General features: G+C 39.8%; 1 protein-coding gene across 7 annotated transcripts in view; it reads left to right on the forward strand.

Annotated features, from left to right (window-relative positions):
• Positions 1 to 1,644: 1,644 nt before the first annotated feature.
• phf14 (PHD finger protein 14) overlaps positions 1,645 to 22,609 on the forward strand; it is an 81,980-nt gene continuing 61,015 nt past the window's right edge. For 4 of the 7 annotated variants that reach the window (XM_065947927.1, XM_065947924.1, XM_065947928.1 and 1 more), the window contains exons 1-8: positions 1,645 to 1,753; positions 4,786 to 4,896; positions 5,398 to 6,137; positions 7,027 to 7,159; positions 17,967 to 18,126; positions 18,915 to 19,026; positions 20,086 to 20,223; positions 21,697 to 21,843. In XM_065947927.1, coding sequence (XP_065803999.1) covers position 1,753; positions 4,786 to 4,896; positions 5,398 to 6,137; positions 7,027 to 7,159; positions 17,967 to 18,126; positions 18,915 to 19,026; positions 20,086 to 20,223; positions 21,697 to 21,843 — 1,542 coding nt within the window. In that variant the 5' untranslated portion in view covers positions 1,645 to 1,752. The remainder of the gene's footprint in view (positions 1,754 to 4,785; positions 4,897 to 5,397; positions 6,138 to 7,026; positions 7,160 to 17,966; positions 18,127 to 18,914; positions 19,027 to 20,085; positions 20,224 to 21,696; positions 21,844 to 22,609) is intronic. The other 3 variants (XM_065947925.1, XM_065947930.1, XM_029278210.2) reach the window with 2 other exon arrangements.

Genomic DNA, 22,609 nt, shown 5'->3' on the forward strand with positions numbered 1-22,609 from the left:
CAGAAGCAATTACACTGAGAGCAAGAATAACACAGGGTTTAGGAAATAAAAACATTACTATAAGGACGCACCATGACAAGTAAGGTTTAAAACCTCATTTGAAGAGGAGTAATTGCGTTGGAAGTTATTTATGAATCCAGAGGTGAAAATGTACCAAAATGTCTGAGTTGATGTACAGCCTCGCTCCACCTCAGGATTTTGCATTTAAATTGGAATATTTGTCCCTACACACGGAGTAAATCATGTGACACCATGTTCTGCATTTATCTTTCATGAAGCCCCTTTTACATCTCATTCTACATCTGCCGAGAGTGAACTGTATTACTACCCCACCGGCAGCGCTCCACTCTGTCTCACAATTAAGTGTTCACTGGTAACCAATTACCTCTGAGGCGTGCAGAACAAATTATATTCGAGCAAGTGTCATCTTCGGCGCTCACTTCTACAAACCTGATGTTGCAATCTGATGAACATAGCAGGAAACCTTTTTACTCTGAATTACAGCTGTTGACAAACAGGAACCAATAAGTCCTTCGGGTTATCAGGGGCCTTTGTGAACGAGGTTCTAATTCATGGAAAATATATTTATTTTTTTGTTTTATTGACTCCAATGTGGATATGAACTAAATCAAGACTCACAGATTAAGAATCAGAAAGAGACAATGCAGAAAAAAAAATGCATCAAAAAAAACTAAAAGGGATCTCAACTGCGGCACAAAACATAAAGATGAACATTGACACCAACCCCAGAAAGTTGCACCTTCAAGATTATTAAACCTTTGATCAAGTATAAGTCGAGGTCACCCAGTTTATACACAGATCCCTTACAGTACATATCCAGAATTAGTTCAATAAGGGCTCTTATGTGGAAGGTTTTTGCAGAAATTGTGAATGTAACATCATTAGCACAAACATTAAAATCAGTGCAGGTGAAATTGTATAAAAGTTTACAAACAAACACTATTTCAATACAAGACACATTTAAAAACTGGTATTTCTAGGCAAGAAAACTTCACTATATAGGTATTGAAAAAACATATACCTCCCCCTGAAAAGATATATACATATATATATCAACCAACTGACGTGTCACAAATTGAAGGAGTCTTTGCAGATGTTAGGTGACTGATTGCATCTTACGTGCTCCTTTGCAAAAGTCTGATGACATGAGGAGCATTTCTCAAAAGACATCCTCCAACGGGTGTTCTTATTGTGGTGATTGAGAGAGCTGTCTAAAACATCCATCCAAAATGTAACATACCGGTCATCTTTCCCATAAGGATGTTAATGTTTCACAATAGGATAATAAATGTAGAATTGTCTGATAAGCTTAGTAGCAGGTTACTGCTTAAGAATGTATTTTTTTTTAGATTATGCATGAAAGCAATCACGCAAGAAAGTTGTTGTTGGTTTAAGCAGCAGCTTGGTACACTGGTTTGGTTTATTTTCTTTAGGGACTGACTTTTTAAATGCCTTTTTTTGCACAAATAAATAAATAAAAAGGAATAATTGATTCTATTCAGTATCTAAATGATAAAATTAATATATGATTATGAATGCAAAAAAAAAAAGAAATAATTATTGTTTAAGTGTGTGTGTCTCCTCGTTGTAGACATCCTGTATCCCCGTCGTTAACTGTCCCCATGGCAACAACATCCAGCCGTCAGTACGTCACTGCTGCTTTCTTTTGTCCATGTAGCATGCTGCTAAAGGGAGAGCTGCCTTGTTCCCTGTAGTTAAAACGAAATACAGAGTGAGTCATTCTTTACACTTCGATTTTCACACAAGATTCCGAACAAGATTTTGAGAATGTAAAAAAAAAAATTCCGATAAGCCGATTTTATGAAGATAATCGTGGATTCACTGAAGTGGTGGTTAGCAGCTTAGCCGGCTAAGCTACCTCAGCTACGCTCTGTGACTAGCATTCGGTGCTACTACTCATGCTAATTGGTCTTTGTTTTTCGTTCACCGCCGTGTTCCTGTGTTGCTTTATAAACAAACCGGGATACATCGCACCTTAATGCCGCTCTTAGTGTTACATCTGTGTGAAGCGGAGTTGATTTACAATGCCGAAATGCTAGCCTTAATTAGCTAGTTAGCCGCGGTGCTTGTCAGGCAAGATGTGAGACGAGGATAAAAAAAACTGGACTTGGCGTGATGCTTGTCTGACTGCTTTGCGTGCATTTTACGCGCATGTTGTTGCTAAACTTAGTCTGTGGGGTTGGTTTAGTTTTTCGGTTACAGTTACCTGCAGAGGTGCTCTTTGTTTGCTAACAGCTTGCTAAAAGCTAAGCCACGCAATGTGTTGGGACTGATCAGGTTCTCGTTGTTTGTCCTGATCGCAGCGTCACTGTCGTGTTTTAGGAGCAGCTGGGTTTCGTTCCATTAAACTCGTGTTTCACGTTTTTGTTGTATGTAGAGACCTAGCTCGGACTCTGCGGTCTGTGCGACATTTTTCAAATAATGTAAACAAACTTGGATGATGAACAGGACCCTGAAGCAAAGACAGATGTGCAGCAGCAGCAGGAGGGGGGGGGGTGTTTGACATCAAAGCAATAGAAACACTTTCTCTGACAGAAATATTAAACTATGATTGAGTCATTGTTGCTCAGTATGACAACTATAAAGTGTACGCTGAAGATGAGATGACTCTTAGTTTAATGTGAGGCACAACTTAGTTACCTCATGCCCTGTATGACGTGCTTTGTTGAGCTGTTCTAGTAATCAAATCAAATCAAGTCTATTTGTATAGCACATTTAAAAACAGCTTCACCTGACCAAAGTGCTTTACAGGCAATGCGTAAAAGCAAGAAATGAAAATAAAAACATTAATCTATACATATGCACATATTCTACTATATATAAACACATATATACATAATACACACACAAATATATATATATATGACATACATATATACGTGTAGTATACATACATATCACAAACACATACACTCATACCTCCATGCACATGATACATACAGATACCTAAGCTCAATATATGGGGTCTGTTTCAACTTGATCATGACCATGCAGTGACTTAAAAACAAGTAATAGAATTTTAAAATGGACTCTTAAGATCTACAGGAAGCCAGTGAAGGGAGGCGAGTGTTTATAGGGTTATATTTGTTCGGTTGTTTACTTGTATTTCTGCAGGGCACCCCTGGAAAAGGGTTTTGTGTCTCATTGGGTATAATTGATATACAGTGTCATAGGGCTGGGCGATATGGACCAAAAGTCATATCTCGATATTGTTTAGCTGAATGGCGATACTCGATATATACCGATATGTATTTTATTAACAGTGAAAACACATGGAAAAATAAACTACCTGTTTGTGAATTTAAAAAGTAATATTATAAAATAAAAGTGTTCCTTAAATACAATAAAAGAGAGAGAGAGATGAGGAGCAGGGTTAGGAGGGACAGACAGTCAGTCGTCATCATCATCATTGAGATGAGAAAAAAGGTGACCTGGCACCTCTGTAACGTTATTTTAATGCAACTTAAACTATATCGATATTAACGATATTGTCTTACCCTATATCTTGTTTGAAAATATATCGATATATCTTAAAAACTCGATATATTTCCCAGCCCTACAGTATCACCCAGCCTAGTATATTGCTTCAATGGGCGAAACATGGCATGTCCCTTGTATTCATATTGCAGATGCTGTTCTAAACAGACTGATGGTGTGAGTTGTGTTTTCGGAGCTGATTACTGAGAGTTCTGATTTGTTAGTTGTAGACGTTATAAGTGTTGCTTTGCTTTCTAAAGTTCAACCTGCGTTGAGAACGAAAAAAAGGGAGCATGTCACTTGTAGTCCACTGAGGCATAGCACCAACGATTCAAAGGTCATAATGATCAGTAGCATATGTCTGAAAAGATGCATATTTAGAAAAGGAGACCTGTTCCAGTGGAAATCAAAGAATTTGGTCAGAAATCAGCAGAAGGCCATATACTTTAAAACTGTTATAGTAAAGCCCACCTGCCTGTAAATCAAAGCTAGCACAATATCTAATGTGTTTCTACATGTATAAACTGCATACCAACATTTTGGGGTTTCAGTGGCTGCAGAAATACCATGTAAAAAATCTAAAGAGTTGTGAGTAATGTAAGCCTCTGAAGCCAGCATCAATAGAGAGTCTGTTTTATGCTGCTTAACCTAGGGTGCTATTGCCTGCTTTTCAAGCTTAGTACTTTAAAACAGAAACAAAAAAGTTTACTGATGAGTTCAGCCAGGATATCCTCTAATATACCTTCAGTTACTATTTTAGCTCAAGATAACTTTTTTCATATCCGACAATATCTGTATGTCATGTGCAGAAACTTAAGGATCGCCCCCTTAAAATAATCCTTACCCTAATTTACAGAATTTATCAAAGAAAAGTTTCCCACCGCTGAACACAAGTGTCAACTGAAGCTCATGCTTTATTCTTCAGACCTATATAAAGACATGAGTTCAGTTTTTTATTTACGTTATATTTATCTGTAAATCATAACGGCCATGATAGTCTGTGTTTGATCTTCGAATATCATCTCATCACTGTGATGTGTTTTTCTCACATCTCTTCTTAAAGTGGTTTTGAGTGGGAGAAAATCATCTGACGGCAAAACTTTAATTACAGCATTGAACCTATTTTTAGGTATAGGCAAGTAAGATTTATCTCATGACTTCCTTGGAGAAGTTTTTTTCCACTGCTTGTCACTGCACTCTTAAAGCCAATCTGGACCTGAACGCTCACTCACTCGCTCTTCTCATGTTTGTTTCTCCCTTTTGTAGTGGACCGCAGTTTGAAGCGCCGGCAGGTGAAGCCACTTGCTGCCTCTCTGTTAGACGCCTTGGATTATGACAGCTCAGATGACAGTGACTTTGAAGTGGGAGACGCCACAGGTAAACTCAAGCTCTTTATTTTTTATGACCAGCAGCCTTACATTTATAAAAAGTTAACATCGTAATAAAAGGAAAGATTCACAAAGGCAGAATAAGTGAACCTGAGGAAGCTACAGGCGAAACGCGTTGTTGGCTCAGAATAAAATACATGGAGTTTTTATTCACTTTTCATAATATTATTATCTATTTGAGGAATTAATCTCGGTCCAGGTTTCATAAGAGGGGTTAAGGCAGTTTGACATTTGTTCTGAGCTTAGTAATGTTGCAAAGTTTTGTAACCATGGTTTCTCATTTACATTGTTGGTGGTCTTCCAGTGAGAGGGTAGGGTTGAGATTATTTCAATGAATATGTTCAACTTTATTCTCTAGATTGTCTTTAAAGTGATTTCCTTTAAACACGTCACCTTTCACCAAGTTCCTACTGATGCTGGAGCAGCCACAGGTTGCTCTTAACGTTATTCATCTTTTTTCTTCCTCTGTCTTTGTTTTGTGTTCTGACAGGATCAGACGGCACAGGAAACGGCAGTGACGAGGAGGGGTCTAAAGCTAGTGCTGCAGGTTCAGAGAGCGACTCGGAGAACGCCGCTTCTGCAGAAGACGGAATAGACGAAGAGGAGGCCAAAGACCTGGCTGCTGAGGACAACCTAACCGAGGATGAAGAGAAGAGCAAGCAGCAGCCCTCCTCGGACAGCTCCACCAAAGACGCCTCCGCCGCCACACCACCCAAGAGTCGACGCAAGAGCAAGAAGGCGTCAGAGCCCGAGCCTCCTGCAGCTGCGGGTACTGAGTCTACCTCAACATCAGGCTCGGGCAGTGTCAACGCTGAAGAGGCGGAGCCCAAGAAGTGGAACTTCCGCAGGAACCGGCCCCTGCTGGACTTCACCACCATGGAGGAGCTCAACGAGATGGACGACTACGACAGCGAGGACGATAACGACTGGAGACCCACAGCGGGGAAGAAGAAAGGCAAAGCAGCCACTCAGAAAGGAGGGACTGAGGAAGAGGAGGGTGGAAGTGCCAGTGATGATGACGACGACGACGACGACGATAACGATGACGACGACGATGACGACGACGACGACGACGATGATGATGAAAAGGAAGAGGGAGGTGAAAACAACAACAACAGCAGCAGTGACAGTGAAAAAGAGGTGAAGAAGCCCAAGAAGAAGGCAAAGAGCAGCAGCACTTTTGATGAAGAGCTGACTAATGACAGCATGTCGCAGGGGAAGAGCAACGAGGTGAGTGCAAATACAGTCTCACAAAGAGTTCAACGTTTCAAATCCAGCCGAAACAAAATAAAATGTTGTTCCCTTTTTGCTGCTGAAGTGTTAAAACCCAACAGAGAAATGAGAGTTTGAGTGCAGAATGGTGCCTCATCAGTACATTCATCAGGCAGAATGTCTTCAGTCTTGAGTACGAAATCTTTCATTTTGTGCAAAACGTTAATTCAAGCATTCTATTTTAAAATGATTTTTGGGTTATTCAAGTACTCTCAAAAACCTCGGCCTTTTGACATTATTTTCGCTCCAGACATTGTTTTGCACCGACGGTACAGGCTGCAGAGAAATACTTAGGAACAAATGCGGACACTGAAAGAGCTTGTTTTTTGTCCTTAACATTCTCAGGTTGTTATTCTAGTCTGTTATTCTAATATTAAAGAAATGACACCTACAGAGATAAAGCTTTTTCATCAACAATTGTCCATGAAACCAGTAGAAGCCATTACAAAACATATGAGAGTTCCTGTTTCCAGTTTTGTGTTATTCATGGCTGTGTTTTAATACACTATTGATTTGAAAACACTGAATCATTTTTTTAATCTTGAAACGGTCCTAGTTATCAAAAAGTCTGCAGATGAACTAGTCGGCTACTTTGTTTGGCACTCCATGAAACCAAACAACAATACGAGTCACAAAGTCAGCGTATAATCCAGTGACAGGTTTAGATGGTATCGGAGTGATTCCAGGAGAATTTTTCCCTTTGTTGCAATCGACTTAGCGCGGCGTCCATGAGCATTGTTTGTGGGATTTACTAACTGCCAGTTACTGGATCTGTGCTCGGATCAAGAGGAGGGGGGGCGGCGTCAGATAAGTGGCTTTACTCAGGCTCTGTTTCCTGATTCCCCAGGACGCCTTGCTGGACCGGTCCCAGACCTGGAGCACTCAGCACATCCTCATCTGCTGCGTGTGTCTGGGAGACAACAGCGAGGACGCAGACGAGATCATTCAGTGTGACAACTGCGGGGTGACTGTGCACGAAGGTAGGCTGCAGAATTAGAACAATATATACAATACATACGTTGTTTTTTACAGGTGCTAAGCATAGACAATAAAACATGGTCGTAGCCTCAGTGACGCTGGTTTCTGAAGAGATGCTTTGGAGCTCATTGATGGTGGTTGTCATGTTGGTAAATGTTATCTCAACCCAGCTTTTGAAAATCTGGGCAAGAGCCCTAACCCTCCTGGCTACACGACGACATCAGCCTGCCCCAAACTATTCAGGTTTATCTATAACCTTTAGCTTAAATATATTCAAGTTACATAAAGAATTCAGCCTCCGTACCATGTTGCAAACGCAGGTGTTGTGTAAAACATGAAGAACAGCAGGTAGACATAAAAACTGAATTAAAGATGGTATTTATTTTTTGTTGATTTATCACATTTCATTTTAGGGCTGTGCTCAAAAAAATCAACCTGGCAATATATCGTCATGTGCTCCCTGCAAATCCATGCATCGATGCAGATGTTACAGAATCGATACGGCTGCAAAGCTGAAAGTTAGTTGACCTATGCTGCAGTTCACAATAACACCATAGCCGTAGCTCTGGGATTACAATACTTGAATGTATTTCTAGGATCTCTGAGGACCTGGATTTAAGTGTTTGAAGTTGTAGGATCCTTAATACGTCTCTGCTTTTTTTCCTCAACAATAAAGAACAGCTGCTGTAGTGAATTCTGTGTGGGACATGGTCGTTATCCAAAATCCAAATGATTATCAGGATATCGTCTCGTGGGGTTGTGGAAAATAGCCCTAATTCATATGGTCATGGCAATATTGAACACTTACTCATATCATGCAGGCATAGACTGTTCTTTTGTTCTTAGTTTGAATTGACATCCCACCCAGCTATCAGACAGCCTTTGTCTTCAGACACTCCCACACACTTTCTCACTTACATATTGCCCACTGATCATGGTTGAATGTTTGACTGCTGTTGAACAGAAGATGGTCATTGTTTTGACAGCTTCTTTATCCTTGAGATTGAATATTATTCACGTAGAAAAAGACAAACTCAGTCATTTTAAACACCCCACAGAATGTTGGGACACAACAATTCAAAAGCATCTTGTGTTGCTGTATTGTTAACAGTGCAACAGAGACTGAGGAGGAAATCAACTTCTTGTTTCAGCTTTATCAGCTGAGTGAGTCTGACTGCTTGGAAACAAGATCAATGACTGAGTCATCTCTTTGGGATTGGAGTTCTCCCACACATCCATAGTCACAGCTGACCATGCAGCGGGGATCGATGGGACACCGCTAATTTTCAGTCACTTCATTTATTAATCTATTTCCTCTTATTTGGACCAATCGAAAAGCAGCAGACAAATGCAGACGGACTGTAAAGAGCTGCTTCTTTGTTTCCTTCTTGCTGTCAGTGTAGCTTGTGCCTCTCAACATAAAGGGATTTAATTGAAACAGTATATAAATGAGCATTGATATGATTACTAATAAGTCACCTGAACCAATACAGCTGCTGTTGAAAGCGTTTTTTTTTCAGATGAACTTTGTTCAAGCCTGTTTTATGCAATGTTATGACGACGTCACTGATAAATCTCAACTAGCTAGTCTGTTAGCTTGTTAGCAGCACATCAGTAAAGGTCAACCCAATAATCTTAAATATTATTTGCCGATATTACATGATTTATTGGCCAGTCAAATTGCATTTCTTGAGCGTTTCATTGTATTACACCAGCAGTTCTCTTTCACCAGAAGAGGGCGCTATATGGATTATAACAAGCATCATTACTCTCAATTCAAGCGGTGATGAACGTACTGTACGAACTGTACATGCACAGTTACTTTCCAGTTGAGTGACCATCTTGTCTTTATCATATATCTTTTCCACAAGTGTTTGATATCTGCATTTGTGGGATCAATGCCATAAATGTATATATTTATATATATCTCTACAGATATATAGATATCTCTAAAGATATCGGCCACAATATATCGTATCTGATTTTTTTTCCTCCACAATATTGATATCTGTATCGGCCCCAAAAATAACATATCGGTCGGGCATATTAAAAATGCCAGAGGGCTAGAGAATGAGTCGCTAAGAACACCCCTAATGTCCACACAGTCAAAAAAAGTGATAAAATCTTGACATTTAAGAGCACATCACCGTTTAGGCATATATTGCGCTTCTCAAAACTACTTTCCCTTGGCATTTTGGTGCTTATAATACATTTAATTATAAAAAAAAATGTCTTTGTTGCCTGTACCTGATGCTTGATGGTACCAAAAAAACATTACTGAAAGGTGTAAGATGTTTCCTGATTGGTTTTTAAAACGTGTCTTAATTGAGTCCTAACGTAGAAAGTAATAATCAGGGATGACATTCATCACTTACAGCTGTTTTTTTATTATATGTTTTATCTTAACCTTGTATCAGAATGATGTAATTCCAAAAATTACCAAGATTCCTGATTAATACCTATATCTAATACAAATACCGGCGCAACCAATATATATCAGTAAAATGCTGACACATGCGCCGTTATGACCGTAACTGAGCAGCTATCACCCACCGCTCAGGAAAAAAGCATGCAGTGGGTGATGAAATGAGTTAATGTAAGGTAACCATTTTTTAATAGAGCACATTATGTACGCAGTGTATGTCTAGAAATTTTGACCAGTTTCATGATGAAACAACCCTGTAATATAATGAAAATAATGGGTTGCATTGGGTTACATAATCAGCTACGATGTCGACATCTGCCTGTAATCACAAATTTATACTCAGGACAGCCCAACGCGACAGTGATTGGCTGAACTGTATCAGAGTTTAGCCTTGTAGCAGTGAGCACCTTTGAGCAGTACTTGTCAGATTATCTCGGTTTTATGATATGCAAACACTAACACACACGCACACATACACACACACACACACACACACACACTGAAGTGGAGGGTGGGAACTATCCTAATCACCAATTCTCCATAGGCAGACGGGAGATATTAGGAGCAGGTCTTAAATTTATCTTGTTCGTTCGGTCGGCTGATATTTTCTTCCTCTGAGACACGTTTAATCTCTCTGAAAAGACACACAGGGGAGACTAAGTGGTTTGCAGTGGCAGCACTTGCGGCCACTTCCTATCTTCCTCTCCAAGGACATGACTGGTGCTCCTTTTTTTTTTTCTGGGGCAGTGAAATATGGAACTTAATTTGAGCCATAAGTTTGGCGCCCCTGTGTACTTGTGCTCTAAGTGGACAGATCTATTGTTCCATTGGAGGTTTAATTCAACAGCTCAGCTATTTTTTTGTCATGTTGTATAAGATCTTATCCACGAGATTTACGGCAAAGCAGCTTTATCTCACAGGTGTCTGTTCACGTGCCTTAGCTAGGGAATGTGTGATGGTTAATGAGTAGATTTGAATGAATTCCATTTTTTTGTTTTGCAAATTTTTAAAGTATCATCAATCATGTCAGTGTGAAAAGAATTGATCCAATAATGAATTGATCCAAGAATCACCACCTTCAATTCAGGAGGAAATGACTTTCAATAGCCTTTTTTTTTTTTTTTTTAACAGCGTAAAAATTCTCTTTAATAATGCTAATCCATCCATCCCCAGTCCGAAACTGGGTTGAGAGAGGAGGGAACGCTATGCGGGAAAGTAGCCACATGTTGGATTCTAACATGAGCTGCCCACTGTTGAGGACTTAAGCCTCTGTACATGTCGGGCATGCACTCATCACTGGGCGACCGGTGCCCCATTTTTTTCAACTCGTATTTAAAAATTATGTGTACTTACACCCGTAGATTGCTTCAACCTGAAGCCATGTGGTGTAATCGTTGCAACTAAATCCTACCTGTTAAAACCGACAACAATACTGTGAGGATCTTGACAGAAAGTCCTCCTTGTTAAAGAGTAAGATGCTTTTTAAACAAGCTTCAGAAAGCTGTCCATATGTAACTACCTCCCATTGGGCTGTCTTTTATCAACATTTGTGAAAAATTCAGTTCACCCTGTACTCATGGAAACACCAAGCCAATGTTAAAAAGTTGTGTATGCTTTTTCTGTGTTTGAGTTGATGAACTCTGTATTACTTAGTGAGTGAAAGAAGTAACTAGATTTTTTTTTTAAAAACTTACCATCTACAAGTTTAACAAACTCTGCCATGCTGCTACAAAATAAATTCCTCTTATGTAAAGTGTGTTATATTCTCTGTTGGAAGTGGATAAGGAACCTTGTCCTTGTATTTCTAATCCAAGTGTCATTCTTAAGTACTGCACTGTGATCTAAGGTGTTATTTGCATTAATGAATTCAGGACTTTTCATGCATTTATTTTAAGGAGTACTGAGCTGAATCTTGCTACCTCTAGATCTAACTATTTAATTATGAAGAGCTGCTATGCTGAGGCAGGCGAGTTTGACCTGAAACTCAAAGTATGTCCTTCCCTCTTTCTGTAAGCATAATTGTTGATTAGGCCATATTATTATCAGTAATTTATTTATTTCCTAATTTTGTGAGCTGCAGCTTAGATTGTCGAATGATAGAAAAGTGCTTGGGTAGACAATGATGTAATCAGTATGTCTGCTGAGATACTGGATAAGTTGCATGTTTCCAAACAATGTGAGTTCCCTGCACAAACTCCTTACGTGGAACAATTTCTTTGGACGAAATGTTGATAATTCAACACCCTTATTTAATAATCTTTTGTTCTTTAATTATTTGCATAAAACAATGGCCTTTACGCCCTGTATCACTTTAAACTAAACATTGCGTTCTAGTGATACTGCCCTCTTAATGGTAAATGAACACTTACTAATGAGTGAATGCGGTGGCTGTGTTTTTCTTTAATCAAATGCAGACTTTGACATAATTGACCAATTATATTCTTCTAGGCAGAGAGAGAGAATAGGCTGGAGAAAAATGGGAAGGTTGTGTTCTACAGAGTATCATCTCTTTTTATTGTGATCTATTGGGTCTGGAGGCCCTCAGGGATCATTTCTGGGTCTTATGTTTCTTATGCTGTATGATCGCAATGGCTGTAAATACTGTACTCACTGAATTTTTTCTACAATCATTTTTTTGCCAATGATCCTCAGCTATACCTTCTATGAAGCCGGCAGACTTGTATATTTGCCAAGGTAACTATGGGACTAAAAAAAAATGCACTTGTTCTTTCTGATATAATTGATACATTTAGGGCTGCAACCTAAAATTCCCTAAAACAATCAGTCAAGAAAATGCTGAATTGATGTTTCTTTTGTCAGTCAGTCACTCTGCACCTTTTCACTGTGAGACAATGCTGAAATTTAGGGGCTTCTGGTTTAGCTTGCTGTTATCAAATCAGCAATGAGGATACCCAAACAGCAGCGACATGACTTCAAACACTGAATAGGAAAATGGCTTTAAATGTTTTGATTTCTTGCCTACTGCTGCTGCTTTTAGAACATTTAGATACAAGTGAGTCTTCTGGTAAAAAAACAAGACTTACATTGGCAGTAAAGCAGTTTGGTGTGGTCATGAACTGATAATAAAATAATTGAAAACTTTGCATTCAAGCGCAAAATGTGATTGAACTCCGTAGTTCAAAGTGAGATACTACCCTGTAAACAACCTTTTCCTATTCCAAGAATTGTGGGTTATTTGTTTGTTTGAGTGCCTGTTACCTTAAAAGGTGACTGCGCTGATACAGGACATTATATCATCCACCTCCACTGAAAGGTGTTCACATAAAATGTTAGCTCATTTTAGATATCACAAAGTAACTTGTTCAAGCCAAAGACAAGGTCAAACAAGGGAGGACTTTGAGGCAGAGATGAGAGACGAGCTGTCAGTAGTTGGAGCTCATACCAGTCAGTCTTGCTGCTCGACTTCACTGCTTCTCTTTGTTGTTGCTTTCTCACTTCTGTCCGGACACCATCACTCCCTCTCAAAAAAGAAGAGAGGCCGACATGAAAGGAAAGCACACCAGACCAGGCTTAAAGATCAAACGCTGCAATGGGCATAAGTGTCTCCACAGAGCACATACAGGAGTCCTGTTCTTACCAGCCTGCCTTTTGATTATCACACTCCAGCCAGTTGTACAGACAGACATCATTACCATACCACAAGTTCTCCTTTGGCCTGCATTTGCCTTTGACTGTAAGAGGAAGGTATCCTTTGTCACTGATTCATTGTTAAGCTACTACAATTCTATTTTGTATCCATTAAGTAGTCTGTGTATCCGAAAAGGCTGTATATGAAGATGTATGGAAAAACAGCCGCCTGGGAGTGAAGCCAAAAGATTCAGAGCTCCCCCTGCTGACTGGCTGCAGTATAGGTCATAAACCCCACCTCCTCCATTTTTAACAGATCTGACAAGTGTCTATCTTTAAAGTGAAAATGCACTTCAACCTTTGTAAAACCTGGACTCTGTCTTGATAGTTCTTATAATGCTGAGTGTTTTATTTTTCTGAGTAGTTAAGTTAAATTTGTGCTTTCGTTAGCAAAAAAGGGGAAGTGGCATCAATTCCTCTGTTCCACAAGTCAGATCCCTACTGTCAATGTCTTGGCTCCAAATGACATCACCAGGGATATTATGGCTTCACTTATGTACCATGGAAGGAGATGGAGACAGAGACACGTTGCCCATGTTTTGGGGGGTCCGCTTTCTCGTTACCTAAAGGCAATTGCTATTTCTTTAGATCTGATTTCTTAAGACTGTCAAGTCTGATGTTAATTTGTTATTGTTGACAAATCCCATGAAGACAAGTTTGTCTGTTTACTTTTAGACTTCCTACACTTCTGGTAAGAGAATCAATTTGGAAGCTAAGCGGTCAAATAGCCAGCATAAAGACAAGGTTTTACATGTGATGGTGAGTTATTCTAATACCCACAGCAGGACAGGGAATGCCTCTAACAATGTGGGATAGGTATTGATGATGAGTACAGCCTTATTAGCACTGATCTGCTACTATGATTTATCAACCTTGAAAAGCACAACCTTTTTCACCAGACAGCCATTCTTCTTCAATGCTCTAAATCATGAGCAGGCACAGCAAGTTGCGCTGTACTGTCACTATAGAATTTAAAATGACTGCCATCTGCACAGTCTACTGTTTTGGTGCAACATCAAATTCACCATGTGAAATCATCCATCTACAATAATGTGCTGCACGGAAGCATTGTAATGTTGGTCTGTGTAAGCCACATTTCCCAAAATCGGCAATATTTTACACTGGAAAGTCCCACCTGTAAAACAGCGTTTACAGTGAGCGAGGCCTCGTTTTCAACAGATAGCTTGAATACATTCTTTATTTTTACCTCATAGGAATGTTACAACTACAATACACAGTTAAAAAACAACATTAAGAACACATGAAAGCTAACCAATGCACCACCGTGCAGCCCTAACACGACTTAAATATTTAAAAAATAATAATAATGCACAGAAAAGATAGGAATTTGAACTACAAAAACATAAAACTGTGAAGGTTAGGATTCAGATTAACAAACTGAATTTCAAATCACTTACTTGATGTTGCTTTTTAGGATATCTAAGTCAACCTGCTGCGCTAGGAAAGGTCTTTAGTTGTTCAAACCATATACTATAGTGTTAGAATTTTGCGTGAGTTGGAACATTTTTTTTTTTTTTAATAGTTTGCTTCTCTTCCTTTGTGGGAGAGAAGCAAACAGTTCTTTCTTTCAAATCTCAATACAGTTAAAAGTACTTCTCTCGGTTCAGTCAACTCTTCCTCGCCCTTCTTTTTTTTCCTGCCAAGCTCGTCATTTCTGACAAGGATAATCTTTCCTCCAGGGATTATGAAGCTATCCTGTAGTCATCACTTTTTGTCAGCTTAGCTCATATTAGCCAGAAACCCGTGGCTTAACGGTCTGAGCTTTGTATCCCAGTTCAAAAGGAACACCGAAGATTTGTGCCACGGTTCAGCCGTAATTCGGTTAAACCAGCATGGTGGTCGTTTACAACCCCCAGTTTCACGGTTCAAAGCCCAATCAGTGAAGATGAAGAGCCCAGCTGTTGCCAAAGGTATTCCAGTAATACCTTTGCTCTAAAAATAAAAGTTGAGTGGAGCTTTATTGGAGCTTGCAGGACTTAGCCTCCTGCCCCTGCCACATAGTGGGGATGAAAATGAAAGAAGTAGTTTTGCCCAAATCTCGGGTACTTAGAATAAGATGTTCTTGGTTTTGAAGGTCAGGGTTAAGTCCAGCTGTGTCTTAATTGCCCCAGAGGAGTAATCAACAGCTTGATTGGTGTGTCCTGCATTTCAGTTGATCTCGAGAAGAAACCAGTGGCCTGTAAAATCTGAAGATGCTCCCCACCAACTTAGAAAGAGCAGAGTTCAAAATTAGAGATTCACCGTGACATGCTGCAAATGGTACTCTCAATCAGAAAAGGACATGCAATAAACAACTCTGTCTGCCCCGGTGTTTGTTTTCCATGAGCTGCACGACTCCCAAGTGTGGCTCGCAGTGACGGGCATGCAGAACATTGAGCTTTTGATTTGCAAGTCTTTCCGTTTTGCTCAAAAAGCCCGAAGGCTGGTGGAGTGAATTAGGAGTTAGAGCGTTATCTCCACAACGGAGGCAGAGCACTGATTGCTGCCCTCATTGGTAGTGAAGAGCACGTCTGCCATAATAGCTGCCATAGAAACCACATCAGCCAAGTAATTGTTTAGGCAACCTCAGAAAATTAAAAGGACAACATTGAAATCCTTTCGCTTAGCTTCTTCCTGCTTAAGTTTTTTTTTTTTTTTTTTTTTTTTTTTTTATCAAATGTTAAATTTTTAGTGCTGCAGTGTCACAGCAGATTGACAGCTTCAGGCCAAAGCACACCAGGTCTCCCTCTACTTTGTGTCTTCTACATGGTCCCCACAGTGCTGGATTATAAAACTACATGGTTAAATTTACAGTACAACCAAGCAATTGCACACATGACAAATATCAAAGCGCTGCTGGTATTGCTATGTGTGTTCTGTGTGTTCTGGTTCTGGATTAATGGTGTAGTTTTTGTTCTTTGGCCGAGTGAAGCTCTTAAAACATCGGTGAGATTTCAAAACACTTGCGTAATGAATTCAATCATATTAATTGTCAACTTCTGCATTCAAAGGTATAAATGTGTCTTTGACTTGTGTATATATTTTCACACAGAAGGAAAAACATTACACCTAGTGACAAAAAGAACAATTACACACCTCGTTCAAAAAACTGTAGATCAGGAACGCAGCTGGCCTAGTGGTTAGTGTGCACGACCCATGTACAGAGGCTGTATGCCTCAGGTTTGAATCCGGCCTGTGGCTCCTTTCCCGCATGTCATTCCCCACTCTCACTCTCCCTGATGTCCGACTCTATCCACTGTCCAAAGTATCTCTAAAAACTGTTGATCATGTTTATAACTCAAACCAACTTCCTTTGTATAAACTCACAAAATTTTACAAGAAAAGGGTCAAGACTCTGACAGAAAAGATTCTGCAGCAGCTGCAGCTTTGTCACCACATTTACCACGTACCACATACAACACCAACGCTTGGTTGCCGGGCAACCCAATTGCTGCTAATAATGTCATCTGAAGTGAGTGTGTTGCTGATTTCAGCTGTTGTACCAACGTTCAGTCGGTCTTATTGCAGAATCCTCCAGAATCTGAACCTTTGCGTGTGCGGCTGGTGAGACACAGGCACCTTAAGGGAACTCCAATTCGACACAATTTCTTTATTCAAAGCAACAAAGTTTTCATTGGCTATTACATGAACTTGCTACTTCACAATTGTGAGAAAATTACTTGATAGTTATTTCAATACTTAAAAAATAACATTGGGCAGTAGTGATGTAATACCAAGACTGAAATAGCCTGAAATGGTGACATTAACTTTGAGTAAAAGCAGTTTAACTCAAACTGTTCAGTCATTTATTTTAAGGAGATCAAGTGGAGTCTTTTATAGTTACAAGGTCCAAAATACAGTTCAGAGGCAGCAACCTATTGGATTTGCCATTGTTGCCTTGTTTTCTTGGACTAAAACAGGAAGACACTTAAATGATGTCATTCTTTTTCCTATCTTCCTCCCATTATCACAGGTGAGGCTGCTCTGTCCTCAAAATGTGGTTGTTAGCAGTGGTGGGAAGTGGTACTTGGTTGGTACATAGCAGTACATCAGCTAGTCTTTACAAACCACAGAGCTACAGGTTAGATTTCTCTGCACAGTCATCCTCCAGGCTTTATAAAACCAGTCCACTCAACCTCGCTTTTCTCTGAGCTCTTACAAATAGGCCGATTACAGGTTCCCAAGCAACATCGTTTGACCAGCTTTAGTATTTTGTATTGCTGCCTCCTTTTGTAAAACAGAAAAGACCTCTACTCTACTTTGAGTGTGAACTTTGGTACAGGAGAAAGAAGAACCTTCCAACTTACAGTCAAGGTACTTCTTCTTCTGCAGCTTTTTCTATTTCCCAATTTGATCTATTCAATATGAAAGATTTGACACATTTTGATGCTGCTTGACCTCAACTTGAGATCAGAAGTTTACTTTTTGAGACCGAGAAAATGATAGTGGCAAACGTGTATTTCACATCACTGTGTTTTTATATGAAGTACTGACTTTGACTAATGGCTGTTCGTTCTCTTTACTGAAAAGGCTGAACATAAAGGTTGCACTGGTAATTCAGGAGTTTGAGAGCAGGCCATCTGAAGGGAGGCTGAGTCGAGGCCCTCAACCTTTTTGATACATGTCTCTGTTTTCTTTCCTGTCCCTCCATTGAGTTCGTATCTGATGAAGATAAATGGAGAACAGCAGAATTGTAAAGGGTGTTTTCTTAACTCCTCCTTTTCTGTGTTTTCCAGGCTGCTATGGTGTGGACGGCGAGAGCGACTCCATCATGAGCTCAGCCTCTGAGAACTCGACGGAGCCTTGGTTCTGTGACGCCTGTAAGAACGGAGTGACTCCCAGCTGTGAGCTGTGCCCCAACCAAGACGGCATCTTCAAAGAGACAGACGCCGGGAGGTGGGACACGGGCGCACATTGACCCACCGGTCAGCTGCCATTTACCAGAGGCAGCGAGTGGAACGTGTTCAGAAACAAATGATGCTTTAGTTAATGACCTCAGCTGGCTAAAAACGCTGAAGGCGACATATGAAGAATCTGAAAATTGCTCATATATTCAGCAGTGGTAGGAAGGGGGAAGTTGGATTAAGGAAGAGAGAGAGAAGTGGCAGAGGAGTGAGGGAGGAGAAGAGATAGAGGAAGAAAAGGAGTGAGAGAAAAGAGTGTGTTATGTGAAGCGTGGAGACTTCAGCCACGTTATCGCTGATAGTGCTCCTCAGCCAGGCTGCACCCGAATTTACTACTTCACTAGAGCATGAAAAACACAGCAAATTAAACTGTGAAGCTGTTGCTTGCTAGAGATGGATATCTTTATATTGGACTTCGGATTCCCTTCCCTAAAGTCCGCATTTGAAATTGTGTCACAGCAGACTGTAGCTGGAGTCTGGGCCTACATAAATCTATGAATCCATTCCCCTTTTGAAGCGTCTGAGTGACTCACTGCAGCCGGTTTGATAATTTTAAGTGGCTCATTGTCTGCAGTAATACACAGCACTTAATGCATTATTAACACACAGCTACAGATTGTAATCATTGTGATGCTGTTTCTTAAAACGAGTGAGCAGAAATCAATACATCGATAATGTCACCTTGTAAAAACTGTGATCACTTGATGATTCTCTTACTGTTGTGCTGCTGATTTCTCTGTCTCTCTTCAACACTAAAACCTGATTTTTTTGTGTTTTTAGATGGGTGCATGTGGTTTGTGCGCTTTACGTTCCTGGTGTAGCGTTTGGAGACATCGATAAACTGCGACCGGTGACGCTCACGGAGATGAATTATTCAAAATATGGAGCCAAGGTATGAAGTCCTAAACAGACTGGTGCAGATAGGAGTGTTGATTCATGTTTATTTAAGATATGCAGTCACGTTTAACATTCTGCAGACAGAACACACTTCTTAGATGTGTTTCCTAAATGTTTATCTAATGCAGTAATACATGATGCTACATTTATTGTGTCAATAAAGTTTGTATTACTGCAAGCGATCTATAATGTTCAACCAGCACTCCTATTATTATGCATCAATTTCCTGGTCCAGACTTTTAAATCCATCAACTCCACTGAACAAATTTACAAAACCAAAACACTTTTACCGAGGACAAAACACATCTAGATTTTATATAAAACACATTTACAAGATGTGAAACACTTTTACCAGTCCCCAAACAAATTTACAAACGGCAGAATGTTGACGTAAAGGGAATGCACCAAAAAATGTATCAACTCAAACCTCTTTCAGACCATTTAAAAAGTTTTAGTTTTGCTTTCAAGGTGCAAAGTGAGTTGAAGTTGAAGAGGGTTTGAAGTCTAAAATAAGTAGTGAAAATGTAAACACACTGAGCACAGGTTCTCTCTGTCTGAAGGACAAGAAGTCAAACTGTTCTTTAAAAAGTAAAAGATAGGTTCAGTAAAAGTATTCTTTACAGAAGTGATGGAAATCCATGAAATAAATAGAACTGACAGAAATGTCTGCATTTTAAGGGTCACAGTCTCTATCGTACGCCTGGCGCAAAACGTCTTGGTGCACAGCGTAGGTTTTCCTCCTGACGCAGTTGTCATTTTAACACGCTCACGTTGTCTAAGGAGGAAATGAACTTGCGCTCCCGTAAGCGCCCTGGGGTGTGTTTGTTTTAAAATAAGATGTGGTCAGGGGAAAAGCTGGCGAGGTCCTGTCTTTAGAAACTTGCAAACTGTAGTCACTTCACGTCATCCTCTTTAGCCTGAAGCTTTATGCCAACATAGTGTCCTAAGTGTAGTTTGATAAACGAGCATTGACAGCAGTAGACTTTGTACATCAAAGCTGAAGCATGCGTTACCTGAGCTGAAGAGGAGAAACCTTTGTGTTGTTTTTTTTCAGGAGTGCAGTTTCTGTGAGGACACCCGCTTTGCCAGGACCGGTGTGTGCATCAGCTGTGATGCAGGAATGTGTCGCTCGTACTTCCACGTCACATGTGCACAGAGGGAGGGGCTTCTGTCCGAGGCTGCTGCAGAGGAGGTGAGGAAAGAAAGAAATCTTACTGTTAATAAATGAATTCCTGAAAAGTGTTTAAAACACAACATACAGGAATAAATACATACGTTCATATATATGCAAAATAAAAGAGAAAATCAGGAATTACAATCCTGTTGGCCTCTGTCCCGCTTTGGTGTTCACCTCTGAGAGGACGTTTTAAGGTATTTTCATGATTTTTTGTTTTTGAAGTTCTTTTTTGGGGCCATTTTATCTTTTATTAGACAGGACAGCTGAAGAGAGACGGAAATGTTGGGAGGAGAGAGAGAGGTACGACATGCAATGAAGGGCCGAGGTCGGATTCAAACTCTTTTGACTCTGTACATGTGGCGCACAATATAACTACTAGGTTATCCGCACCCAATTAAAAATATATATTTAAAAAAATACTTAATCTGAGTTTTGAGGCTTTGTAGCAGAACAAGTCTGTCACAGCCAATCAAAAGTTTCATCATCTGAGTTTAGATCTGAATGTAAGTGAAATAATTTAACATTTAATTTCTTCTTTGTGAGGCTAAAAAAAAAATCATTATTCTTTTCCTTTAGAGAAAGATTTTTGTGTGCGAGTTATTCAAAGTGTTGATTAATGGATGTTGCTACACAAAGTCAGAGTGAACAAAACTATCCCTGATAAACAAAATATGTATATTGCAATAATTTTTTCCGTAGAGGTCGTGGACCAACAGAATAATTGAAAGTGCAGAAATTAGTCTTATATAATATAAACTCTATGAAAACAAACCTCTGTCTGTCTGCTGCAAGGGATCGTTTCTTTCTTTTGACCCTTTTATAATTAATCTATAATATACATTTTGAGTTAGAGCCTTCAATCTTTTTGCAGCAGAGAGTCGAGGTCTCCTCCTCCTCCTTTAGTGTCAACACATTGTTTGTTGAGGTTACATATTGTACTGGGTAATAAGCAGTTTAAACACACTGGTGACAGTGGCAACTCAGCCATGGGAGATGGGAGTGGTTTTTTATATTCTGGTTTAAATTGATCTAAAATAATGATCAGAAATCCTAAAACGCAACAGCATCATTTTCCTACAATTGCACATCCCTTTTAGGTTTTTAGCACATCGTAGGGATACGTGTGACGCTTCTGAAGATACTTGAGGAAATTACTTCACATGCACTGCAGATGAATTCATTTCTATTGCAGACTTTTAAGGGTTACTATAAATTGTCCTTTCTGTATACACTAAACATCTCCTATTTCTGCACAAAAAAAATATCCAGAAAAGTGCTTTTCCCTGCAAACCTCTTAATCCAGTAAATTGCAATAAAGAGCTTTTATTAAGATCCAAAATGCTGATAGCATCAACAGCTGGCAGAAGAGCTTCACTGATTCCTGCAGACAGGGAGGAGACGGGTTTGAGACTGGCTTGTAAAACTTGTTGGCAGCGTTAACTCATTATTGCTACTGTTAATTCCATGCTTGTGTTTTTGTATCCTCAGGATATTGCGGATCCATTTTTTGCGTACTGCAAGCAGCATGCAGACCGCTTCGACAGGAAGTGGAAGAGGAAGAATTATCTGGCCTTACAGTCTTATTGTAAGGTCTCTCTGCAGGAGAGAGAGAAGCAGCTGACTCCTGAAGCTCAGGTCAGGTTCTCGAAGTCATGTTAGCTGCAAGTGTTCAACATTTACATGTGTGGTTTTATAGCCATGGATAACTTTGTTTTTAACCTGATATTAGAAGGGGCTTCTGCTGGTGAGAAGACAACACATCCCTTTGATTAAGTTCTTGTTTGTCTCACTGACAGGCTCAGATTGTTATTCCAAGTGTCTGACAACGCTATGAGAAGAACCCCGTCAGAGATATACTCTCTGTTGATCAAAAAGTGCTTTTTCAAACCATAAATATCTCTCACATCTCTCTTTTGAGCCACCAGACCTCATTGTAAAAAAAATGGTTGTTTTACATTGCACTAAAAGGCATGTTCACTGCTTCCTCTGCTGCAGCTATTCAGATTTTTACTGCTTTGTTTGACTGTGACTTCAATTTAGACGGCAACTTCAGACCAAAAACTATTTTTACAAACTTACACAAACAAATTGACCAATGGAGGCAGTGGCAGAAGACTATGTGTTGTGTTCTGGAGTCTGGTGGCTTAAAGGAGAGCGCTGAAACAGCAGTTTCTGGTTGCCATCAAAAAAATCCTTTCTACCAAAATCATCTCTCTCTGAAGAGATTCTTTCTGTCATTTTGTCAGACACTTGGAATAACAATCTGAGCCTGAGTAAAAACTGTAAATGGACGTACTTTGATCATACTGTAGGCACGTTCTTCAAGGATAGTGTTGCAGCCATTACAGCCTGTTTTGCTGCAGGCTGAATGTTTTTGTATCTATTTGTCATTTAGACCCCA

The sequence above is a fragment of the Labrus bergylta genome, chromosome 19 (genome assembly GCF_963930695.1).
Source record: "Labrus bergylta chromosome 19, fLabBer1.1, whole genome shotgun sequence".
In the NCBI taxonomy this organism is placed as follows: Eukaryota; Metazoa; Chordata; class Actinopteri; order Labriformes; family Labridae; genus Labrus; species Labrus bergylta.